The 23,649-nt window shown below is 45.7% G+C and overlaps 1 protein-coding gene across 1 annotated transcript in view; it reads left to right on the top strand.

The window, feature by feature from the left end:
* OTOA (otoancorin) overlaps positions 1-14,951 on the top strand; it is a 75,014-nt gene extending 60,063 nt beyond the window's left edge. Inside the window, exons 26-30 of the mRNA XM_071211249.1 lie at positions 7,373-7,515; positions 7,759-7,895; positions 8,413-8,510; positions 11,362-11,557; positions 13,745-14,951. Of these exons, the coding sequence (XP_071067350.1) occupies positions 7,373-7,515; positions 7,759-7,895; positions 8,413-8,510; positions 11,362-11,557; positions 13,745-13,815 (645 nt within the window). The 3' untranslated portion in view covers positions 13,816-14,951. The remainder of the gene's footprint in view (positions 1-7,372; positions 7,516-7,758; positions 7,896-8,412; positions 8,511-11,361; positions 11,558-13,744) is intronic.
* The last annotated feature ends 8,698 nt before the right edge of the window (positions 14,952-23,649 follow it).

Below are 23,649 nucleotides of genomic sequence, written 5' to 3'. Positions count from 1 at the left end.
ATTCTATTTCTCTCTTAGTTTTGTTTATATTTTCCTTTATATCCTTGAACATATTTATAATATTTTTCATAGCTGCTTTAAAATCCTTGCTGCTAATCCTATCATCACCATCATTAACGAGTATTTCTAATGGCTGACTTTTCTCTTAGCTATGGAACATATTTTTCTACATATTTGCAAATCTGTTAATTTTTATTAGATTTTGGACATTGTAAATTTTATGTTGTTGAGTGCTAGATTTAGTTATATTCCTTTAAAGAATATTAGGCTTTATTCTGACCCACCTTTAAATTACTTTCACAATTTGATCGTTATTAGGTAAATTCAGAGTAGCCTTTAATCGGTAGTTAATTTACCACCATTACTAAGACATGATTCTTCTGAGAATCTACTTAACGCTCCAAGTATTTAAAGAGCTCTCCAGTTTTGCTGGTGAGAATGCAAACTATTTCCAGCTCCATGCAAGCTCTGAGAATTGTTTAGCCTACTGCTTTTTTATAGTTACATTCCTGTCCATGTGGAGTTTTCACCCCTTGCATGCTTGGGTCAGTACTCAGCAAAGACCCAAGAAGATCTCTCTGCAGATATCTGGAGCTCTCTCTCATGTAGTTTCCTCTTTTCCAGTATTCTGCCCCACAAATTCTACGTGCTCTTGCTCCTCTGAACTTGGCTCTCTGTGTCCTCAACTCAGCTAACCCACTGGCTTACTTGGGTTCCCTTTCTGCCTTGTGATTTAGAAACTGCCTTTAGGCAGTGAGTCAGGGCAATTTTAAGGCCCCTTGTTTTCCTTCTTTCACCATTACTATCCTGTGCTTACTGTTGTTCATTGTCTGGATACAGTTATTTCATATATTTTGTTCAGTTTTCTAGTTGTTTATGGTGGGAGGGAAATTTCCTGTGTCAGTTAATCTCTCATGGGCTGAAGCAGTTCTCCCCAGAATTGAAAGAGAAGCTTAGGGTGTTATTGTACTGTTGGAAAGTGAAGACTTGGCTCCTTTGTTTATCTTCATTACAGGCAGCTCTTCCTCCATGGTCATTTTCAGTACCAGACTTGCATATGATCTAATTAGCAATCCCATTTAAAAAGTGCTCCTTTCTCATTAGGTTTTTAAAAAGTCCCAGCATTGACTCCTGTGATGATTAATTTTATGTGATAACTTGGCATCCAGTTGTTTGGTCAAACACTAGCCTAGATGTTACTGTGATGGTATTTTGTAGATGTGAGCAGCATCTATAATTCACTGAATTTAAATAAATGAGATAATGTAGGTGGACCTTATCCAATCACTTGAAGTCCTTAAGAGCAAAGAAACTGAGGCTTCCCAGAGAAGAGAAAATTCTGCCTCAAGACTATCACATCAACACTTGTCTAAGTTCCTGGCCTGCCAACCTTCTCTACAGATTTTGGATATACCAGCCTCCACAACTATGTGAGGCAATGCCTTAAAATAAATCTTTGTATACACACACACACACACACAGACACACACACACACAGACATACTTACCCTATTGGTTCTGTTTCTCCGGAGAATCCTGACTGATACAACTCCGATCATTTAATTCATGTAATTGCCCACCTCTGAACAATCACTCTGGTCAGCATGTTGCTTAGCCAGGCATCATCATAGAATGGAGTTTGTCACACCATGTCCACATGAGCTGAGAGTGGGGAATGGGTATATAGAAGCTGAATAATATACCCATTAGACATCCACACCTTAATCCTTAGAACCTGAGGGTATGATACTTTATATGGGAGAAGGGACTTTGAAGATGTGATTAAACTGAGGCTATTGAGATGGGGAGATTATCCTGGATTATGCAGGTGGGCCGAATGTCATCACATTATAAGAGGGAGGCAGGAGGATAATAGATACAGAGGTGATGCAATGGCAGAAGGAGAGAGGCAGAGAGAGAAAGACCCAAATATGCTACACTGCTTGCTTTGAAGATGGAAGATAGGTCCACTAGCCAAGGAATGTAGGCAGATACTAGAAGCAGAATAAGTCGAAGAAATGGATTCTCTTCTTGAGTCTTCAGAAGGAACACCATTTTGCCAACCCGTTTTAGGCCTTCCAACTTCTAGAACTGTAAGAGAATAAATTTGTGTTGTTTTAAGATACTGAGTTTGTGGTAATTTATTACAGCAACAATAGGAAACTAATATAGGATGGTTCCCCAAAGGAAACTTGGTGTTACTGTGGGAGAATGAATGCAGGTAAAACCAGTACGTCTACTCTCATGAGATTTTTGTGATCAGGGTTGCCGTCTTGCATAACTCTTGGTTGTACCATGCAAGTAAAACACAGTGTGATGCTCCCTGGAGTTGGGCAAGATGGAGGTCCCAGTCATGAGGAGTAAATGAGCTAAACATGCAAACGTTTGCACAATGTCTGGTACATAGTTTATACTCATTAAATGTTCTCATTGTCGTCGTCATCATCATCATCATTATCATCTTCATTCTGTAGTTTTCATCTTCATCGTAGTCGTCATCATACTCCCTCTCTCTGGGTTAAGTTTCCTCATTTGCAAGAAGAGAGGGTTAGACCTGGCAATATGAGGTTCTTTCTGTTCCAGCTTTCCATAATTCTATGGTTCTGTGATTCTAAAACTGGTTTGGCTGGTTTGAGAAGCTCTCTATCTTACTACTGATATTAAAACCATTCTATTTGCAGTCTGCGAGAAAACAGAAAAATCTATCCAACTTAGAAACTAGGGTATCGCTTTCCCTTTGCACCAATTTTAATTCCCATGGATGGCAGTGAAATTTATCAATATGTTTGAAGAGGATATGAAAACCTAACATTTGCATATATCGTTTGCAGTCAGTTCCTCAACTTTAGCTCCCAATCAACCTTAAACGCACACTTCTAGATTAATAGTCAGACCTGGCGGAAGTACATTAACAAGTAGTTCAGCTTAAAATGTAATATAAGGGGAAAAACTATTATAGAAGCCAGAGGGATGACAGAGAGATTGAAATCTTACAGGTATTCATTTCTCAGCATTTAATATTGCCTAGAAGTGTTGGTATTAATTGTCTTGGAATCATTACATTTATGCCGGTCCAGTCATTCAAGAAAGTGTATTTTGACTTATTGCTTTGCAGGCTGAGCTTGCATCTTTCGATTCCCAGTGGCAAGGACAATTTAATACCACATCTTCAAAATAATTTTATTTGAATTGTATTTTTGCACTTACATTTTAAAATAAGCAAGCCTGATAGTTGGGAAGCACAAATTGCTAAGACCAAACTAGCAAAACCTGATTGTGAAGACTTAAGAAAAATTCAAAAGCTAAATTGAATATCCTTCCCCCTAACTGCCCCCCAACTTCTTCACTGGCTAAAAGTATAGTCTCTAGGGTCAGACTGCCTGGTTTTTAATCTTGGAACCATTATTTACTAGCTGTGTAATCTTGGCCTAGTCACTTAACTAGTCTCTATGCTTTAGTTTCTTCATCTGTGAACTAGGAATAATAACATCCTTACCTCCTAAGATTGTTGTGTGGAGTGAATGAAATAGTATGTGAAAAGTGGTCAAAATAGTGCAGGCCCATAGTAAGCATTCAATAAATACTAACTCTTATAATTGTAGATGTACATTCCTGTTTGAGTAAAGATATTTAAGTCAAAGTTTGGTATTACTGAAACTCACTTGCAGTGGCTGTGAGCTTTGTAATCATTGAGGGCAACTTAATGAAGACAATGACCAATCAGATGTGCACAAATATGAGAAATCTCCCTGAAGCCAGTCAATTATGGGAAAGCAAAAATATGATGCCATTCCAAAGGACTATCCATTGCCTATGTCTTCTATAGATTATCCACTCAGACATTCATTTCATTCATTTGTTCAAAAAGCACTTATTGGACCCCTCCTATGTACAAGGCATTGTGTTATGTGCTGGGAAGGGTGAACGACCTAAACATGGTCCTTGTTTTCAGGGCATCTGCTTTGGAAAAGAGACAAAAATTGAGTGATTGAAGTGAAAAATTTAAAAATACTGTGATAAGTGGTAATCAGAAAATGGATCAGGTGCTCATGGAGATGGTGAAGAGGGGCTTTAATGAGATGGGGGAGTCTGCATAGTCCTCTCTGAGGAGTAGCATTTAAACAGACCTGAGGGATGGGAAGATAACAGCCATATGAAAAGTAGAATCCCTTTGCAACATTTCACAATTGTAGCAGTTTGATATGGTTATGAATTCCAAAAATAGTTATTGGATTATGTTTGTAATTTGGTCTGTACCTGGGCATGATTAATTTATGATTAGGGCTTTGATTGGGCCGTGTCATTAGGCCATGTCATTAGGGTCCCCACCAAGGGGTGGGGACTCACAGATAAAAGACATGGCAAAGGACAGAGTTGGAGGTTTTGATGTGAGGGGTTTTGATGTTAAAGAGTTTGATGTTGGAGTTTGATGCTGAAGCCATAAGCTGGAGCCCTGGGAAGTAAGCTCACAGAGGAAACAGAAACAAACCCCAGGAAGAGAGGAACCCTGAGCCCAGGAAGAAGCAAGACCTGGGAAGAGAGGAACCCAGGAAGCCTGCCCTCACAGACATCAGTAGCCATCTTGCTCCAGCATGTGGAAATAGACTTCGGTGAGGGAAATAACTTATGCTTCATGGCCTGGTATCTGTAAACTCCCACCCCAAATAAACACCTGTTATAAAAACCAACCAATTTCTGGTATTTTGCATCAGCACCCCTTTGGTTGACTAATAGAACAGTCATTCCCAATTTTATCTTTCTCTCAACACTGTAATGACCCATATTGTATGATGGGGTTGGACTAATATTGAAGGGAGTGCCGAAGCAAAATACCAGAAATCTGCTGGCTTTTATAAAGGTATTTATTTGGGGTAGAAACTTACAGTTACCAGGCCATAAAGCATAAGTTACTTCCCTCACCAGCCTTTTGCCACATGTTGGAGCAAGATGGCTGCTGACGTTTGTAAGGGTTCAGGCTTCCTGGGTTCCTCTCTTCCTGGGGCTTGCCTCTCTCTGGGCTCAGGTGCTCTGCTATCTCCACAAGGCCAGCTGTAGACACTCGGGAGAATGACTGGTCTCTCTCTCGGGGCCTCTGCCATGCTGAGCCTTCTCTCCGCAATTCTGTGTGCTTACTTCCTGGGCTTCAGCATTAAAACTCCAAACTCCCTTCTCTGCCGTGCGGTTTCTCTGTGAGTCCCTGCCCCCTTGGTGGGGACTTAACATCCTACTTATGTGGCCCAATCAAAGCCTTAATCATTATTTAATCAAGGAAAAGTGAAACCTCTGAATCCAATATAATCTAATATGCCCTGAGGGACAGACCAGTTTACAAACATAATCCAATATCTACTTTTGGAATTCATAAATAATACCAAACTGCTACAGGAAGATTCACTGTATCCCTCTGATCTTCAGTCCCACTCAGGAGATGTTCATCCTTGTATGTCTTCTCACCATCTTTGTCTCATGAGCTCTTCTTACCTTCCTGTAATCTTCTGAAGGACCCAGACCTTATTATACGGGTCTTCCCCAAAGAATTGGTTTAGATTCTTCCTTAAATCCAAAATGGTAGGACGGATGAAGCTTAAATGTCTTAGTCAGGGCTTAAAATAATTACAAGTGGCAAAAGACCAAATCAAAGTGAACAAGAAAAAGAATTTATTGACTCCTGTAACTGAAAAGTTCAATTGTAGAGTTCAGGTATGGCTGGCTCCAGGTGCTTCAACAATGTTATCATTAATCTTTCACCATTTTTTTTTTTTTGACTCTGCATTTCTTTGTGTTAATTCAGAGGCAGGCTCTCTCCATGTGGTGGCTTCTAGTAGATCCAGATGTATAATCTTTCAAGTTCAGGTCCAGAGAATTGCTAACCTAATTTCTCCAGCTAAAGTCTTGGCTGTCTCTAACTGTATCACATGCCCAATTGCAGAACCAATAACTCTGGCCAGGCTAAATGATGACTTGATTGGCCGTGTCTGGCTTACATCATCATCGCTGGAAACCAGGATGAACTTAGTGCCAAGAAAACCACATGAATTAATAGTGCAGGAGGGTGCTTCTCCAGTGTCATGGTTTGAAATGATATATTCCAGAGAAACATGTTCTTAAGTTTAATCCATTCCTGTGGGTATGGACCTATTGTAAATAGGTCTTTTTGATGAGTTTACTTCAGTTAAGATGGGCCCCAGGATGGGTCTCAGTCCTATTACTGGAATCCTTTATAAACAGAATGAAACTCAGACAGAGAAAAAGCCAAGGGACGCAAGAAGCTAAAATTTAGTGAAATCAGAAGAGAACTGAGAGGCCAGAGAGGCTGCCACGTACATTGCCATGTGCCAGAAGAGCCAAGGACCAGTAATTCTGGCAGCCAGTTCCAGAATGCCAGCCATCAGGAAGAGAGCATTGCCATGATGGTGACTTGGTTTGGACTTTCTCTTAGCCTCAAAACCCTGAGCTAATAAATTCCCATTGTTTAAGCTACCCCATTGCATGATATATGCTTGGGCAGCCAAGGAAACAAAAACACCCAGGGAAAGTCATGAACAATGAATGGCCACTCTGCCAGAATTACAGGGACCTTACACATCAGCCCTTCTAAATCAAAGCTCATTGGAGAGATGCTTGTGTGGTTTGTGACACCAGCACATTTTAAAGTACTACTCTTTGGAAGTGAAGAGTGGAGGGAAAACACATTCCATAGGATCTTAGAGGGAAAAAAAGCTTTCTGGCTGAGATGGTCAGGGAAGACTTCATGAAGAAAGTACTGTTTGAAAAAAATTAGAAGATAGTTGGATTTTAACAGTTGAATGCAGGAAGAGTATTTCAGGTGGAGGGATCGATTTGAGCAAAGGCATTGGAAACGGAAAACTATAAGGTTTTTGCTGGAAAGTTGTGGAAAAAGATGTTGGGAAAAAATAAAATATAAAATTAAAAAACAAAAGAAACCCCACACAAAATAAAAAAAGATCAAATAAAAAATGAAAAAAAAAAAAAAAAAGGTGTTGGAAAGTTTGGATCCTGATGCAGAAGAACTTGAAGGTTCGAACTGTAGAGGACATGAATGACTAAGGGAAATAAGCCAGTAGACACAGGTAAGGATATAAGTTCCTTTAATGTTGGTGAAAGATGCAAGAGCTTCACTGCCTAAAGATAACACCTCCATAGAGCAGGGGACATACTCAGTTGAAGCAGCACCTAGGGACATTAAACTGGATGTGGTGGCCAGCATATTTTGGGGTGGGGAGTGCATACAGGAGGTGAGGGTGGGAGCTCATCCAGGAGGCTACTGCAATAGCTTTGTTATCCCCTCCAGACTTGGAGTCTTGGCCATCTCTGGATAGTTCCTTTTCTAGCCTTCCTCTTTTTTTTATAGGCTAAATCCATTTTGCAAGGGTTCCTGGAGGATTCAGGCTATAATATCCAAGATCTGAAGAGCTTTCATCTGGTAGGACTTGGTGCAACCCTATGTGCCATGAGCATCACCGAAATCCCACTTATAAAGGTCTCGGAATTCAGGTAACCAAAACAGTAGTGTGTAAAGTAGAAAGTGAGTCATTCATTCATTCATTCATTCATCATTCATTCATTCATTCAGCCAGCCAGCAAGATGTTCTCCACTTCCTGATGCTTTGCTACCTTTCTGGGCCACAATAGGGAGTTGTATTAGCTGGATCTTTTCTTGGTGCTGAGCTTACCTTCTGCACATCTCTTTTGGCTTGAGAGTCCCTCAGGCTCACACTATATCTCTGTTTTAACCAGGGTGGTGGTAGCTAGAATTGGGACTCTGCTCTGCAACACACCTGTCTTGGCTGAGTTTAAGAGGAAGGCAGAAGTGGCGTTTGGGGATCCTGCTGAGTGGACCAGCGCCGTCCTGCAGGAGCTCGGGACCATTGCAGGTAAGAGGCACCTGAGATGCCTTTCTTTATTTTTCCAACCTTAAATGAGGGAACAAAAATAACATAATCCTTGGCCATGTGTAGAATCCTACTTCCGTAGAACCTAGATTTCATGACTTGAAGTTGCTGAGGGTAGAGTCTGCTAGTCTGCTTTTCAAAGAAGCTCCTCTAGTGATTCTTGTGTATACTGAAGTTTGAAAAAAAAAAAAAAACTGCTTTAGATTGTGATTTAATTGACCCCTAAATAGGTCTATACTCAATCTGAAATTGTGTATAGTGTGTAAAGTGAAGCTTCTTCTGGTCCTACATTTCATTGCAGGAGGCTAATCAGGGCCACTGAGACTCATATTTTTTTTTCCTGAGTTGATTAAGGAACTTGATTCCCCAGTGTGATTTTTCAGGGCCCAGATGATGTTCGCCCAGAACACACAGGTCTGTACATTATGCTGCACCATTAATAAAACAAAAGGAGTTCCAGTGGTGTGAACTAAACCCTCATGGTTCCTTTCCCCCCCAGCTGGATTAACTAAGGAAGAACTCCGAGCGCTTGACAAGGATTTGATGCCATATTTCCAGCCATCAGCAGTAAAATGCCTTCCTGATGAGATATTCAAAGTAGGTACTCAGTTCTTCAAGGAGAAAAGTAAGATTGACCCCATTTCAAATCACAGTGGGAAGCAGGTGACAGGCCTTGGATTCTAGGGCTTGCAGCCAGGGCTTCTGCTGATAGGTGATTTGTGTGCTAACAGTGAGCAGGTCTTTTAGATGTTCGAGAGAAAACTTTCCTTAAATTTTAATTTTAATTTTGGTTGTCTTCTCTTTATAGCAATTGGTGCTGATTTTCTATTTAGAGTGGTGTGACAAGTTCATAGTCCCTTATCTGAAACCTTTGAGGATGGATGTGTTCCATAATTCAGATTCTAAAAAGGTCACTCTGTGCATATACTATATGTAACTTAACACCCCCAGAAGTGTCTGGGGAAGCACCTTGTAAGCAAACACATTAATATTTCCACGGAGAAATCTATGACAAGTTACACTAATTGGAATAAATAGAGATTATAAATAGCCACACATCAATTCAGGTCAGGGTTTTCTGGCAAATAAGTTTGCCTTAAGCTTAGGAAACTGCTTTCAGTTTGCAAACTTTTTGGACTACAGATTGCAGATGAGGGATTGTTGACCTGTATATAGCATTTCCTTTTCAATAAAAAAAAGTAAAAAGTTTTTAGTTGATTTAAAGAAAACTATTAAGAAAAAGCCACAATAAGAAAGCTGACAAACTGTTATGGAAAAATGGAAATGATGGAATTTCATCAACTGTAGTTTGGAAAGCAGGGTATCCAGTGAGAGATCATTGATTTCTGTACACATACAAGGACTTGTAGAGTGTTTGCTGGGGACAGCCTGCTCTGATGAGGAGGAAGTGACTCTTGAATCTCTGTTTACTGGGTAACTTGGGAACATGTTCTGTCTATCATTACTAGATAAGGCCTACAAATCAGGCTAGGCAAACTCCCATGATGCCACATCACTGGTTCATTTCAAGACAGCACACTTTGAACCACTTCAGCACCCAGGAGAGCTCCCAGACAGGCGGACACAATAGCTACTTTGGGAGGGATAAGTCAGCCCTCACTCAAGGCCATTGAACGGAGACCTGCTTCCCACTCTGGGACAGTCTGCACGGGGCAGGCAGCTCGTGTCGTCTGGAAAGCAGACTGCAGCTGCTTCTGCATTCAGGTACTTCTTTTCCTACTCCTGAAATTCCTCTTGACCACCACATTGTGGCTGGCTCCAGGCCAGGTGCTGGGGAGGCTGTGGTGAAGGGGTTATAACAGTGCCTTCTGGGCCCTGAAAGGGACGGAAAGAAGTGAAGTGGGCAAGGTAGGACCCGAGGTGAACTGGGGAGCCCTGTCTAAAGGGGGCGGCTGCTTCTCATACCTAACGTGTTAGTGCTATACGACAGCATGGGCCCAGGATTGCTGGATTGTTTTATTTTAGTTTTCAGAAGAAGCCAGAAAATTTGACTTTTATGTGAAATCTCTTGATAGTTAAATGATACAAACCAATATGAATTTACTTTTTAAAACACAGTGTAGGTCTGTAGATTCACTGTGGCCTGTGGATAATGAGTCAGCAACATCTGAAGAATAGATCATTGTTTGAGTCCCCTCTGCATTACGGTTGGTGTCAGCCAGAGGAGCACCTGTGCCGTGTGTGCGGCGTGTGTGTGGTGAGGGGCTGGGAGGTGGTGCCGCGTTCTGAAGGCCGGCTTAGCTAGTTGGAGAGGGAGGAACAGTGTTCCAGGCAGAAATAAGTGCCTGGCGTCGGTGCGGTCTCCTGGGGGGCTGCAGATATTGATGCTCATTCTCCTGGAGTGAAGCGTGCTACAGGGGAGGGGTGAGGTAGGCAGGGTCCAGGGCTTGCCAGCCCATTGCCGTGTTCAGGAGCTTGTGCTACGTCCTGGGGGAGGGGAGGAAGGAAGGGTTCTAAGGAGGCAACAGAGTCCAGGAAAGCACCTACCTGGGCACCAGAGATGAGGGTGACAAGAGGAGAGGAAAGGGTGAGGGAACCTAACTACTTTTCCCAGAATCCTGGAAATGGCTTTCGAGGTCCCCCCACAAAAGCAGAACCCTGCCATCCCATCTCACTCCAGTCCCGCTGGAACTAGGCACTGGGTCCTTTGAGCTGGAAGCAACTTCACAAAACACCTTGGCCAGAGTCTTCAAAGACATGGGGTGCACAGCAGAACCCCCCTTCCTGGGTGCCTGACAGCCTGTTCTTCCACTGAGCCCTACCAGGACTCATTGGCCTGGTGTCCAGGCAGCCATGACGAAGGGTCGGAGTTGGCACAGGAGATGGGCTTTCTGTGCCACCTGACATCTAGTGCAAAAGCCCAGAGAGGCTTTGTAACTTGCCCAAGGCCACACAGCTAACATGTGGCAGAGCTGGGGCTCAGATTCAGGTCTGTGGTCATTAAGCCTGTGTTTTCCTATTCACACCAGTGTTTGCTCAGGTGCGGGGGGGGAGGGGGGGTGGTGGCTGGAGACATTGGGATGTACCTTGCATTGCATTAAACAACATTAAATCACACAGAAAATAATGTCTCCCTTTCCAACTCTCTTTTAATGCCTCTGATTGCCTCAAGGAGGATATCTGTTCAGGATTAAATGTTTTCAACACTCTATAATACTTTTAAAATCCCTCCTTTTTTTTTTTTAAGTTATTTATGGTAAGTCTTGCTGGTTTTCCAGTTTTGAAAATTTCCATTTATTAGTCTTCCATTTTAGAGCAAGTTTATTTTGATCATGAAAAGAGTGAGCGGCTTTTTAAGCAGAGATACTAAAGGGGAACGTAAAGGGTACATGAGTACGGCAAAGTTGTGCGGCCCTGGGCTCCTGGTCGAGGTTTAGGAAACCCCGGAGGGTCGCCCCTAAGGGCCTGTCCCCCTGCCTTCCTGCAGGAGCTGTCCCCGGAGCAGATCGCCTCCTTGGGCCCGGAGAATGCCGCGGCGGTGACCGACGCTCAGCGCCGGCAGCTCAGCGTGTTGCAGCTGCAGAGCCTCCAGCGGGCGCTAGATGGCGCCAAACCCCGCGCCTGGCTGGACGCGCCCCCGAGCCCCAGCCCCTCCCTGACCCCCTCCGCCGGTTCTCCCCAAGGTGAGCAGAGCCTTTCCTTGGCCCGTCCCCCCTGCCTTGTCCCTAGGTCCATCCTGCGGGGCCTGGCGCAGGAAGGGTTCTAGGAATCTGGGCCGGGTCTCTGTCAGTCCTTGGGGAATTCTTCACTCAGAAAAAGCCGGTCCCTACCTCGCTTACAAAATCGTTCGTTCTTAATCCTGGCTGCATCTTAAAGTCACCTGGGGGAGCTTTAAAAAAATGCCAGTTCTCATGGCCCCACGAAGAACCATTCGAATGAGAATCTCTGAGGACTAAATTCACTCCAGCGGCTTCTTTGCATCCTCCCTCCTGCTCCCTGTGCAGGTTTAATTCAACCAATATTGGTACCTCCTTTGGGCCAACCCTAAGCTAGGGACTGGCTTTGTAGCGAGTACAAAGGTGAGCTAGACGATTCAGGCCCCTGCCTTCTAGAGCTCACAGTCCAGTAAATGAGGATTTCAAATCCGATAAGACCCAGGGGAGGAAGGCGACATAGGGCAGTCAGGGAATGCCTCCTTGAGGAGGTGGCATTTGGCCCTGGGCTCCTCTCCTTTGTTCCTGCCTTCCTTTCTTACTCCCTCCCTCCTTCGTTCTCACTCTCCCACCTCCTTGTGCCTCTTTCTGTGGTTAGTGAGCTCCGTCTTTGTGCCAGACACCATCTGAGACTGGTGACAAAGCTGTGAGCAGGTCAGATGCAGCTCTGGTCCTCTGAGCTCTCAGGCACCCACATGGCAGGAGGATGGGTGCTGTGATGGGAGAATGCACGGAAGGCACATCTGACCTCGGCTTGGCAGGAGAGGGAGTGTCATGGAAATCTCCTACAGGAAGTGGTGTCTACACTGAGGCCTGAGATGAGGATAAGACACACTTAGCCAGGGGGACAGTGGCTGGTGGAGGGTGCTAACCCGGAGGGGAGAGAGCTTGGTGCCTAATTGTTCAGAGCCCTCCCTTGGGGGTGGAGAATTGGGGGGATACTCAATTTTGCACCCACAAGTGGCTGGAGGTGGCACTTTCGAAAGGAGCTGTGCCCTTTGATTGATGATTATTATTTTAAGAACTTTTTTTTACTGGAGTATAATATGCATGCATTTAAAAATTATTTTGAAATGTCATCGTATTTTGTGTGAATAGATAATACATGCACATGGTGCAAAATATAAACGGCCTGAAAAAGCACACAGGAAATGTCTCCCTCCCTCCCCTGCCCCCTCTGCCCTTTCCCAGAAGCAGCCCATGTTGCCAGCTTCTTGTGTATTGGTCCAGAGATCTTTGCATATATAAGCAAATCACATGTAGATTAGCTCCCTGCTTTTACAAAAGCTTATTATACGCCTTGCTCGGCACCTTGCATTTTTCACCTAACAATATACCTTGAAGACATTTCCATTTCCATACACAGTTGCTATGCAGTTGTCAGTTTTATGGCTTCGCCATAACTGTATTTAACCAGATCTCTCTAGATGGATATTTCAGTTGTTTCTATTGTTTTGCTGTGACAAATAATGCTGCAGTAAATGACCTTGTACAACTGGCCCCTGTACAAGTATGTCTTTCGGACTAAACTCTTCGAAGTGGGATTGCAGGGTCGTAGGGTATGTGTATTTGTATTTTGATGGATGTTGCCAAGCCCCCTGCATAGAGGCTATACTGGTTTTCCTTTGAACCACCCTGTAGGAAAGTGATGAGGGCTCTTTAAAAAGGCGTTGCCTGCAGGTCCTCAGCAGGCGAGACCCTAGAAGCCTCTTTCTTTCCATATACCGCACAAGCCCTGAGCCCAAGCCCTGAGCAGGGGCTCCTGTGGGGCGAACACTTTCTGTGGGCCACGCCCTTACCCCCTCATCTGCTGTATTTGCTAATTATCAGAATCTCCTGGGGATGATGCTTAAACTTCAGATTCCCAATCTCAGGCTTGCAGATCCAGAATCTCGAGGGAAGGGGCCTGGTGTTTTCATGTTTGACAAGGTTCCCAGGTGACTTTTAGGACTGAGGGAAGTCTGGTACGCGTGTATTCGTCCAAGCTCATTTAATTTTCACCACCCCACTGCTTGGGGTCGCTATTCCCATTTAGAAGATGAGGCAGGTAAGCTTCAGAGAGATGGTCCTTAAGGTAGATTCGGGGAGTTGGGCGTGGTGCCCCCACCCTCTGGGCTGCCAGGCCTCACATGCGCTCTTGGCTGTGTTTTGTTTTAGGAGCGCCCTTCTCCGGGGGTCTTTGGCTTGGCTGCTCTCTGCTGGTTCTAGTGCTGAAGTCTCTTCGGTGAGCACAGCCCCTTTCTCATGAGCCACGCAGCTGTGGGAAACCCCTACCTGGATCCAGAGCCTCAACTAGGGCAGGGAGACCAGGGACTTTGAAGATTAAAAGGCACCAAAGGGAAAAATAATTATTAAAAATGATCTTACAAGTTAAGTTCTCCTGTCTCCTTAGCAGGGAGTCATTCTTTGCCCCCTTTTAGCCTCCTTTATATTTTTTCCCCCTAACTTGGAGACAAAGACAATATGGGAGGGCATTTTCTGCCAGCAGGTGAGGACACCATGTACAAGGTACTGCCCGCTCCAGAGAGAGGTGGGTGCTGAATACAGCGCCCTTTCAGCCCAGGCTGGGTCCGCCTTCTGCTCCAGCTTAATGCTCATTGGATTTCTCCTTCTTAGATATTGAGCAGAGTTGAAATATCTGAATTCCTCAACAGAAGCCAATACTCCTTCCTGATTGCTGGGACTAAGTGCTGTTTTGGTGGGCATTGCATTGCTTGGAATTAAAACATTTAATATGACTCAACATTAAATCAATTTTTAAGTACATCTTCCAGATGCCTTCCATTTCCTTAGGTGTCAGCTGAATGAATGCCTGTGAAGGTATCAGTTAACCTTTCAAAATATTCCTTTTTTAGGGGATGGAGGTGGTGGCTTTTCTTATTTTAAGTTTCTATGGGCTTTGGGGGAGTTGAGATAAAAAAATGCATGGTATAAGTTAGTCATCCATTTGATGATGACACAGCAGAGCAGACTTCAGCCTACTGGTTCAATCTTTTTGGAGGCTGGGATGAAATTATTTCTGGAAATTCCTAGGATGCCTTTGGCCTTAGGCTCGGGAAGTCAGAGCTCAGGAAAGGGGGCACTGGTGGCACTTTGCCTCCTCAAAAAGCACCGGCAAAGCTGTTTCCCACGGCCTTCCTCAGTGCTTCATCCCGGGCACCTCTGTCCCTCCACCAGCCTGCCCTGTGTCACACAGCTGCAGTGGACCTCTCATCTGGAGGTGGAAGCAAAGCTCACTTGAGTTTCCAAAAACCCGTGGTGTTCTGTAAGAGGTGGGCGGATTTTAAGAAGCGGCATCAGGAGGTGTTGTGGAGACTGGCGCGTTTCAGATGATTATAGAAAATTAAAAGACTGGTGTGTGCAAGGTCTGGTCCGCAGTGTCATTCAGCGCCCGGTTTGGTTTTCTTTCATCTCGGCGGGGAAGTGGCAGCCGACGTTGCCTCTCAAGCACAGATCACTCGTTTCAAACAACTCCAGCCCCACTGTAGCTGGGTGGGACCAGCTGCTGGGAGGGGGCTGCTGGCTGAGAGCGCGGGTGCGTTCCTGCTGCAGACCCATCTTGGCTTATCGCGGGCGACTAACGGAAAACAAAGGCAACTCTCCTTTGGGCCAGAGTTCAAAGGCCCACGCTCTGAAACTTTTGTGTCTCACCTCCCTCCCGCTCACTTGTTTCTGATTTAATTCCTGGACCGTTCCTCCCATCTTGGATAAGAACAGCTACTCCCATTACGGAGGGCTGACTCTAAGCCAGGTTCTGCTCTGAGGACTTCCCCTGTGCCGTTAGCTCATTTCATCGTCAGGATGACCCAGCCAGGTAGGTGCCACTATGATTCCCGCTTTCTGGATGAGCGCACTGAGCCTGAGAGAGGTTCTGACACTATTGTCTAAGGCCTCCCAGAGAGTAAGAATTTAAATCTTGACTTTATTTCCAAGCTGTGCTGCTTCCTGGATGGGGGTCCTTTAGCTTCTCTGATACGTTAGATCCGAGAGAGGTTCTGAAATCCCTTCTCCTGTGCTGGCGGGAGGCCAGCTTGCCTCACTGCGCCTATAATTGGTGGTGGCCTCGGGCAGGAAGACAAAGCTAGCTTATGCCCTGCAGGACCCCCGGGGTGTCAGGTTGACATGCTCAGTCCTTTGTAGGCAGGAAAGCAGCAGGTCGCACTGGCAGGTCCTTCTCCCACGGTCCCATTCACCTCCCAGTGTCAATCCTGCTGTTGGATTCGCAGTGTCCTCCTTCCACAGCTTCTCCCAGCAGGATGCGGGGATCATAGGTCTTGCTTGCGGTTACAGTCTGCTTCTTGGTCACGGTTGTGATGGGGGGGGGTGTCCTGAGAGGGGAGCTGGGCCGCACTGGTTCTTAAATATGTTCAACATCCCTCCACTCTATCCTTTAGATAGTGCCCCCACCCACAGACCCTACTCGGATACCGAGCCTGGTTTGGTGGGGACCAGAATCTTCCATCAACTTCAGTCTACTGTTCAGTGGGACTTTAAATTCAGTCTCGCTAAGAGTGCCTACAACTGCAAACAGGAGGATTGCATCCATCATCCAAATGGAATAGAAGCACCCTCTCGATACAGAGGTGGGGTGGACATAACCATCCCAGGGTCCACAGAATGGAGGAATAGAGTATAGATTAGAGTGGACTTACTGATACTCTATTCTGGAACTAGTGTGATTAGTAATGAAAGTAAATGTAGCACTCAGATAGAGAAAGTGGCCATGGTAGCTGCTGAGGGTGGGAATGGGAAGAAGAGATGTGATGTGGGGGCATTTTCAGGACTTGGAGGTGTCCTGGGTGGTACTGCAGGGACAGTTTCTGGACATTGTATGTCCTCCCATGGCCCACTGGGTGGACTGGGGGAGAGTGTAAACTCTAATGTGGACCATTGACCCATGAGGTGCAGCGGTGCTCAGAGATGTATTCACCAAGTGCAATGAATGTCCCATGATGATGGAGGAGGTTGTGGTTATGGGAGGAGTGGGGTGAGGGGGGGGGTGGGGTATAGAGGGACCTCATATTTTTTTAATGTAACATTAAAAATAATTAATTAAAAAAAGAATTCAGTCTCTCTTTTTTTAGAATATATATTTTATTTCTCTCTTTTTTAAAGATTTATTTTATTTATTTTATTTATTTCCCTTCCACCCTGTTGTCTGCTTTCTGTGTCCATTTGCTTTGTGTTCTTCTGCGTCTGCTTGCATTATCAGGTGGCACTGGGAAGCTAGTTCTCTTTTTTGTTGTGTCATCTTGCTGTGTCATCTCTTTGTGTGTGTGGTGCTGCTTCTGGGTGGGCTGTGCTTTTTTCACGTGGGGCGGTTCTGCTTGTGGGTTGTATACCTTGCACGTGGGGCACCCCTACACAGGGGCACCCCTGCGTGGCGCAGCACTCCTTGTGGACATCAGCACTGCGCATGGGCCAGCTCATCACATGGGTCAGGAGGCCCTGGGTTTGAACCCTGGACTCTCCATGTGGTAGGCGGATGCTCTATCAGTTGAGCCATGTCTGCTTCCCTCAGTTATTTTCTTAAGTTTAGATGTGCCAAGATCCCACCTGTGTGTGTGTGTGTTTGCCTGGTTTTACTGAAGAAATGCTGCCATGGAAGAGCATTCAACACAGTGAACAATTTAATGTAAAATATTGTATTCCTTGTCCTTAAAAATTTGTGCCCACACTTGCCTCTGGATGGGGCCTTTAAAAACCTCTATGTTGTCCTAGTTTTAAGCACTGCAGAGCCCCCCAGGCCACCACTGTCTAGTTAGAGCATCTCTAGTGTGTGTGTTCAAGTGAGTGCCCTCTCCACAAGTCCTTCAAAGACACCCAGCCAATCCTGGGATTCTCCAGTCACCGCAGGCAGTTATTTTACACTGTTCTACCGTCTCTGCCCCATTACTGAGTTCAGAAAGGAGCATGGGTTTGATGCTTGGGGACATTTGCAACTCATCGGCTGTTCCCATTATTTGCCTTCACCTCCGTCCTGGCTTTTTATCGGCCAGACTAGATGTATGCTGGTGAAGTCCAGAGGGAGGGGGTGGTGGGGACCCAGACCCCCTGGCACATCCCGCGCGTGGCAGGCTGGATGATTGTGCCCAGCTGTTCTGCTTACTCCCTTTATTACAATTAGACTGCCAAGCCTTTTGCCCTGCGAGTTGGCAGTGGAGTCTGTTTCTCACCTTTGGGTTTGGGCCGTTGGAACGCAGGCACATGTGACAGAATCCACTGTCAGAGGTGTTAAGTGTGCTTGCACGATTGACTTGGCCTCTTGTGCCCTGCACTCAGCTATAGGAGAGCCAGGTAGGAGACACATGGAACACACCTGAACCAGCCTGAGCTTGGAATCAAGCTGAGCTCAACAGAACCCAGCTGAACTCAGCCGAACTCGGCGAAGCCAACCCGAAGACTCATAAGCAAGAAATAAATAATTTTTATGGAAAGCCATCGACATGTTGGTGTTATCTGTTACTGCCCTCTACCCATAGACTGGTCTCATTCCATGAAGAGGAAGAGGATACATTTTATCCCTTGACTCACCCATGCCATCGTTTACTATGTACACTATGTCCATGTATCGAGCTCTTCTGCCTCTAAAGAGTGCTGTGCCATTCGACAGCGGACGACGGCCCCTGCCTGCTGTCCTGCATCCACTTGTTTCTGTCCCCAAGACTAGGGGTCGTAGTGATCAGGTACGAACCTGGGGACATAGCTTATGTTCATAACTTGGTTTCCTGCCTCCCCTGCTGTGTCAGACTTTGTATCTAAAGATTCACCAAACTCCTTCCCTTGGAGCACTCACTGTTCCAACAATAATCCCCTCTGACTTTACAATTTAGTTCCCTGCTATCTCGAGGCTCCCAGAGTGATTTTCAGGTCAAATAATAGCATGTGAAATAGGCACTTTGGCCCCATCCTTAGGGGAAGAACATCCCATGTGAAGAAACCACCTGGCTCTCCCCTAGGTCACCTCCTTTGCAATTGCTGTAATCTGGAAGACTCTAAAGGGCTGAGGTCAGTAAGTCTGGCCTTCGGCTAACCTCCTTCTGGGGATGAACTCCAATTGCACCTGATCCCTGCCATGCCTGGCCCACTGAGACCACCCCTCCACCCTGCAACTCTGTGACCTTCTCTGACATCTTGGAATGGGGAATCTGAAACTCTGATGGGCAGCTGCTGGATTCTTACTGGTGACAGCCCTAGGGCCTGTCACATCGGGAAGGGTTTTGGATTGGAGAAATGTTGGGAAACTTCAACTCTACTCTAGGGTAGGGAGAATATGATCTAATTATATTCATTCAACTTAAATTTATTGAAAACCTACTTTTTGCAATGGCCTGTGCTAGGCATTACAGATATGGCAGTATGCAAGAGAGGGAAAAAGCTCTGCCCTCATGGAGCTTCCATTCTGCTAGGGGGTAGGGGAAATAGACAATAAACACACTTGCATGTCAGATGGTGATAAATACTACAGAGAAAAATATATCTGGAGGGAGCTTCAGGTGGTGGGAAGAACAATCTAAAATTAGAAATCACATAGGCATGTAAGGTCTCAAGGAGATGATATTTGAGCCAAGACTTGAAGGAGGTGAGGGACGGAACTGTGCATGTATCAGGGAAGAGCATTCCAAGCAGAAGGACATTCCCAGAGGTGGAATCCAAGCTTAGGGTGTTTGAGGACCTGCAAGGCTAGGACTCAGGAGTGGGGGTGGGGCGGGGAGAGAGGTAGGAGATGAGGCTGAAGAGGTGATGGGGCCCATCAGGCAGGGCCTTCTGGACCATTATAGGGCTTTGTCTTTTACTCTGAATGAAATGAAAATGGGTGGAGGTGGAATCTATGCTGCATCTTAGTTCTTTACAGTAGCTCTCTTCCCCACACACTAAGGCAACCTAGAAAAAGCAATGGTAGCTAATGGAAGTCCTTTTGTTTTGGTCTCGTGTTTTCTGTATGTTGTCTGGGTTCCTTTGGTTTTCATCCAGTTGCTTCCTTGAAAACGGATCCTTATATTAATTTTGACCAACATTGTCTTAAAAGGTTAGAACTGGGAATTTGTTTCTTCCCTGTTTCCCAGATAGGGGGAGACACTAGTTCTTGCTTCCATGCTGCTGAGTCCTCCTCCCCTGCCCCACACCAGTCCTGGGAGCCGTCAGGCTGGCACAGGTGGTATTTGAGGACCTTCTTAGCTCACCCAGCTGCCAAGAGCAGGGGTAGCGGGATCTGGGAGTCAGACTGGGTGAGATCCAGGGGCTCACACTGCATCACCAGGATTCGCTCTCCCTCTTACTACCTTTTGACTCCACATTCTTTGGGACTGGCTTTTTTAGAAGGCGGGCTCTCCTTTCGAGATAGCCACCAGCAGTTTTAGGCTTCTATCCTAACATTTATCAATGGGGGCTGGGGTGGAGGGGAGGAGATGGAGAGAGAGAGAGAGAGAGATGGGGGGGCAGAATTGATCTTTCACAACTGGCTGAAAGACAGCTGGCCGTCTTGTCTTTGGTTACTGTATATTAACACTGAAATTTAAGGTTAGCTGGGAAAGCACATCCCTATTTCTGACCTCCACCCTGGGAAGAAGTTACTTTGGGTGGGCATCTTGTTTGTTTTAGCCCCTCCCTCTGGGGGTCTTTTGCTTCTTGCAAAGAGGGTGTCTTTTGCAAGAGCTGTTTGCCTTTTACCTAGGAAGAAAGCACTTATCATTTATAGTGACTTGGTATCAATTCCTCCTTCTCCATGATACTGTGAACTTCCTTTGAGGAAGCACCTCTCTGGGTTGCTCACACATGTGGTTAGGTGAGGTTAGTCCCATGTTCAGCTCCAGCCATGGGCTCTGATTCCTTAAGCCAATCAGCATTCCCAGTCTCCAGGCCCCAGGGACTGATTCAGGAATGGGCCAAGTGGCAGCTAGGCCCTAGATTTTTATTCAACTGTTGGAGTAAAGAGGTAGACCCTCTTTTCTTTGGGACATGAACTGGCTGGCCATCTTGCAAATGTGAGAACAGAGGCTGTGTGAAGGAATGGAATTAAAAAACATAATGGTGTGAGAAGAATGGAGTTAAGAAAGAGTGTGAGGAAAATTGGGTCTTTGTAAAAGGTTTTGGAGCCCTAGATCAAGCCACACTCTGGATCATTCATTAACAGATTTGGGTTGGATTTTTTTTTTTTAAGATTTATTTTTTATTTATTTCTCTCCCCTTCTCCCACCTCTCCAACCCCCCCCCCCCCAGTTGTCTGCTCTCTGTGTCCATTCACTGTGTTTTCTTCTGTGACCACTTCTGTTGTCAGCGGCATGGGAATCTGTGTTTCTTTTTGTTGTGTCATCTTTTTGTGTCAGCTCTCCGTGTGTGCAGCGCCATTCCTGGGCAGGCTGCACTTTCTTTCTCGCTGGGCGGCTCTCCTTACGGGGCACACTCCTTGCATGTGGGGCTCCCCTACGCGGGGGACACTCCTGCGTGGCACGGCACTCCTTGTGCGCATCAGCACTGTGCGTAGGCCAGCTGCACATGGGTCAGGGAGGCCCGGGGTTTGAACCACAGACCTCCCATGTGGTAGACGGACGCCCTAACCACTGGACCAAGTCCGTTTCCCTGGACTGGATTTTTTTGATACTTATAACTGATTAGATTGGCTCCTCTTTGCTGTTAATTTTTGTTGGTTTTTGGATGCCCACATTTTAAATTTTATTTAATTGTGGTGCAGCTGATCACAAAATGCCCATTTTCTCTGCAACCAGAAGAGAGTGAGAGCATCTCAGCTTTTAGGGGTCCCTAACAGTCCTAAACATTTCACAAAATCTGGCCCAGATGTGCTGTAGTCAGACACTCCTACCTGCATGTCTGGTGGGTAACAGGGATCCTTTTCTTGAAAACTTCTTTACACAGATGACAAAATAGCAAAATAATGTGCCAGACTTTTGCCTCCAGCTCTGGGCTTATGCAGGAGATGCTTCTAATTTGCTCCTCTCACCCTCCAGGGGCCTTCCTAGTTGGGAATTTGGCCTCAGGTAGCTGAGTCATACCTGAGTGATTCCAGGTACCCAAGACTGGAAGCAAGCGGGTCTGCAGGTCCAACTGGGCCAGTGGTTCCTGTTCCCAGAGGGAGGCTAAGATCACCTTCTCCTTTTCTTCCTGCTGATTTAGCATCACCGATAGCAAGAGTTCTGGGGTGCAGGGGAGGGAACTTTAGTTCTCTTGCGTAGTCTAAATTTGCTCACATCGCAACCCGCTCTTATCAAGTGTGTTCTTTCAAATGGCAGTTCGTAGTGCCCGATCGAATGACTTGCCGTGAAGGCCTCTCTGGTCTTTGCACCTATGCAGGGGGCTTTTCTCCTTCTTGGTGCAGAGTCAGAAATTTAACAGCCATGACTATCTCCTTAATCAAACATCCACACTAGTCTTGATAAGTACTTAGCTATGGAAATGGAAGAACGGAAGCTTGGAGATGCTATAGAATGATGCTGAACCCTAATACTGGGCCTGGTAAAGATGCTATTAAGGTTTTTTGTTTCCCACTTCCCCCCAAGACTTACCACTCTTGCAGCATCCTTGTAGCATGCTCAAAAAAACCCTTTCTCCAATGCCTGCCACTGTGCTTCCCAGTAATTCCTCTGGTTTTGGACTGTAGTAGCTTCTTCCCAGGGCTACAGTGTTTGCCTTCATCAAGGCCCTGGGGAATTCTCTCTCTGGGCATATACAGCAGGATGGGGTGGAGAGTGGGGCTTTAATCCTTCCAAGCACCCTGCCAGGGACCACCTTTCCTTTCCAGAGAAGACTTGCATTTAAAAATTTTTTGGGTGTCTATCCCTGCTGGTTCGAATACCAGCTTCCTAGAGCCTACTGTTCCTGCTCCTTCCCAGGAGACTTTTGATGACTTCTGTACTTTTTAAAAGCTCATATAAAGCTGCATGGCTCTTTGTTTATGTTTTGGATACTTTCCATTTGCATCTCCAGATCCATTCTCTGCTCTTCAAATCAGCTCTGCCTCTGGAAACCTGCTTAGGTCCCTTTGCCTCTGGCTTCCAGTTGGGATTGGCGATGGGGGTCCAGTAGGAGATTGGAAATTAGAGTGGGAGAAGAGAGGTTGGCTTCCTCCCTGCCTGCTTTCTTCCTTCAAGGCCACAGTTCCTGTTGGGTGACTTTCTTACAGCTCCCTGGGGTCCAGGGCCCCTCTCTTTCCCCTTGCCCTTTAGGCTGGGGTGGTCAGGGCTTCCTGCTATTGATTATCCCAGGGTACTTCCCATCCCTTGTTTCTTCTTAATTCTTTTCACTAAACTGTTCTCAACTACCCCATCTGAGTTAACTAATCTGTTTAAAACATCCAGTATCAGAGAATACATTCCTCCAGAGGCTTCCGGGTGAATCCCAGAGTAGTTTCCTTAGCGTTCTTCTAATTGGAGGTTATAGTCTACCCCCAGCATGGCCCAAATCAGGCTAATTCATGCTCCCCTATTTCAAGCTTGCTGCTGATGGAACGAAAATGCATACTTCTTCCTTCTGGCTCTGGATCTGGAATAGCTGGGCACTGCACCTGTCGTCAGTGACCCGGAGCACAATTCTCAAATTAATCTGGCCATCAATTGAGCCTGCCCAGCCTGTGAGGGGCCCCTGCTTCATGGCAGAGGAAAACCAAAGCCACACCAGGGTTTCTGTCATCCCTGGGGAAGCAATTTATGCACCTCATGACCCCAGATCTGAATCTCATCCCCACAAAAGCACTAGTGATAACTTCTAAGGTAGCGCCCCAAAAGATCCCCACCTCCTTGTAGGACCCCCTTGTGTAACCTCCTCTTGAGTGGGGGCTGGACGAGCTGGCTTGTTTTTAATGAGGAGACTGCAGCAAAAATGATGATAAGAGGTGCAGAGTTTTTCTTTGTGGAGTAACGAAGTAATTCTAAAATTTTTTTGTGATGATGAATGCACAACATTGTGGTTATACTAAAAGCCATCAATTATACAATTTAGGTAGACCATATGGTATGTAAATATATCTCAATAAGACCACTTAATAAATAAATAAATAATTATGCAAGAATGGCCAGAAATAGCAGGTATGTACAGCAGGGGAAACAGAG

This window comes from Dasypus novemcinctus, chromosome 23 (assembly GCF_030445035.2).
Source record: "Dasypus novemcinctus isolate mDasNov1 chromosome 23, mDasNov1.1.hap2, whole genome shotgun sequence".
Classification (NCBI taxonomy): domain Eukaryota; kingdom Metazoa; phylum Chordata; class Mammalia; order Cingulata; family Dasypodidae; genus Dasypus; species Dasypus novemcinctus.
The sequence above is the reverse complement of the archived record's forward strand: the minus strand, read 5'-3'. Positions and strand labels throughout refer to the sequence as shown.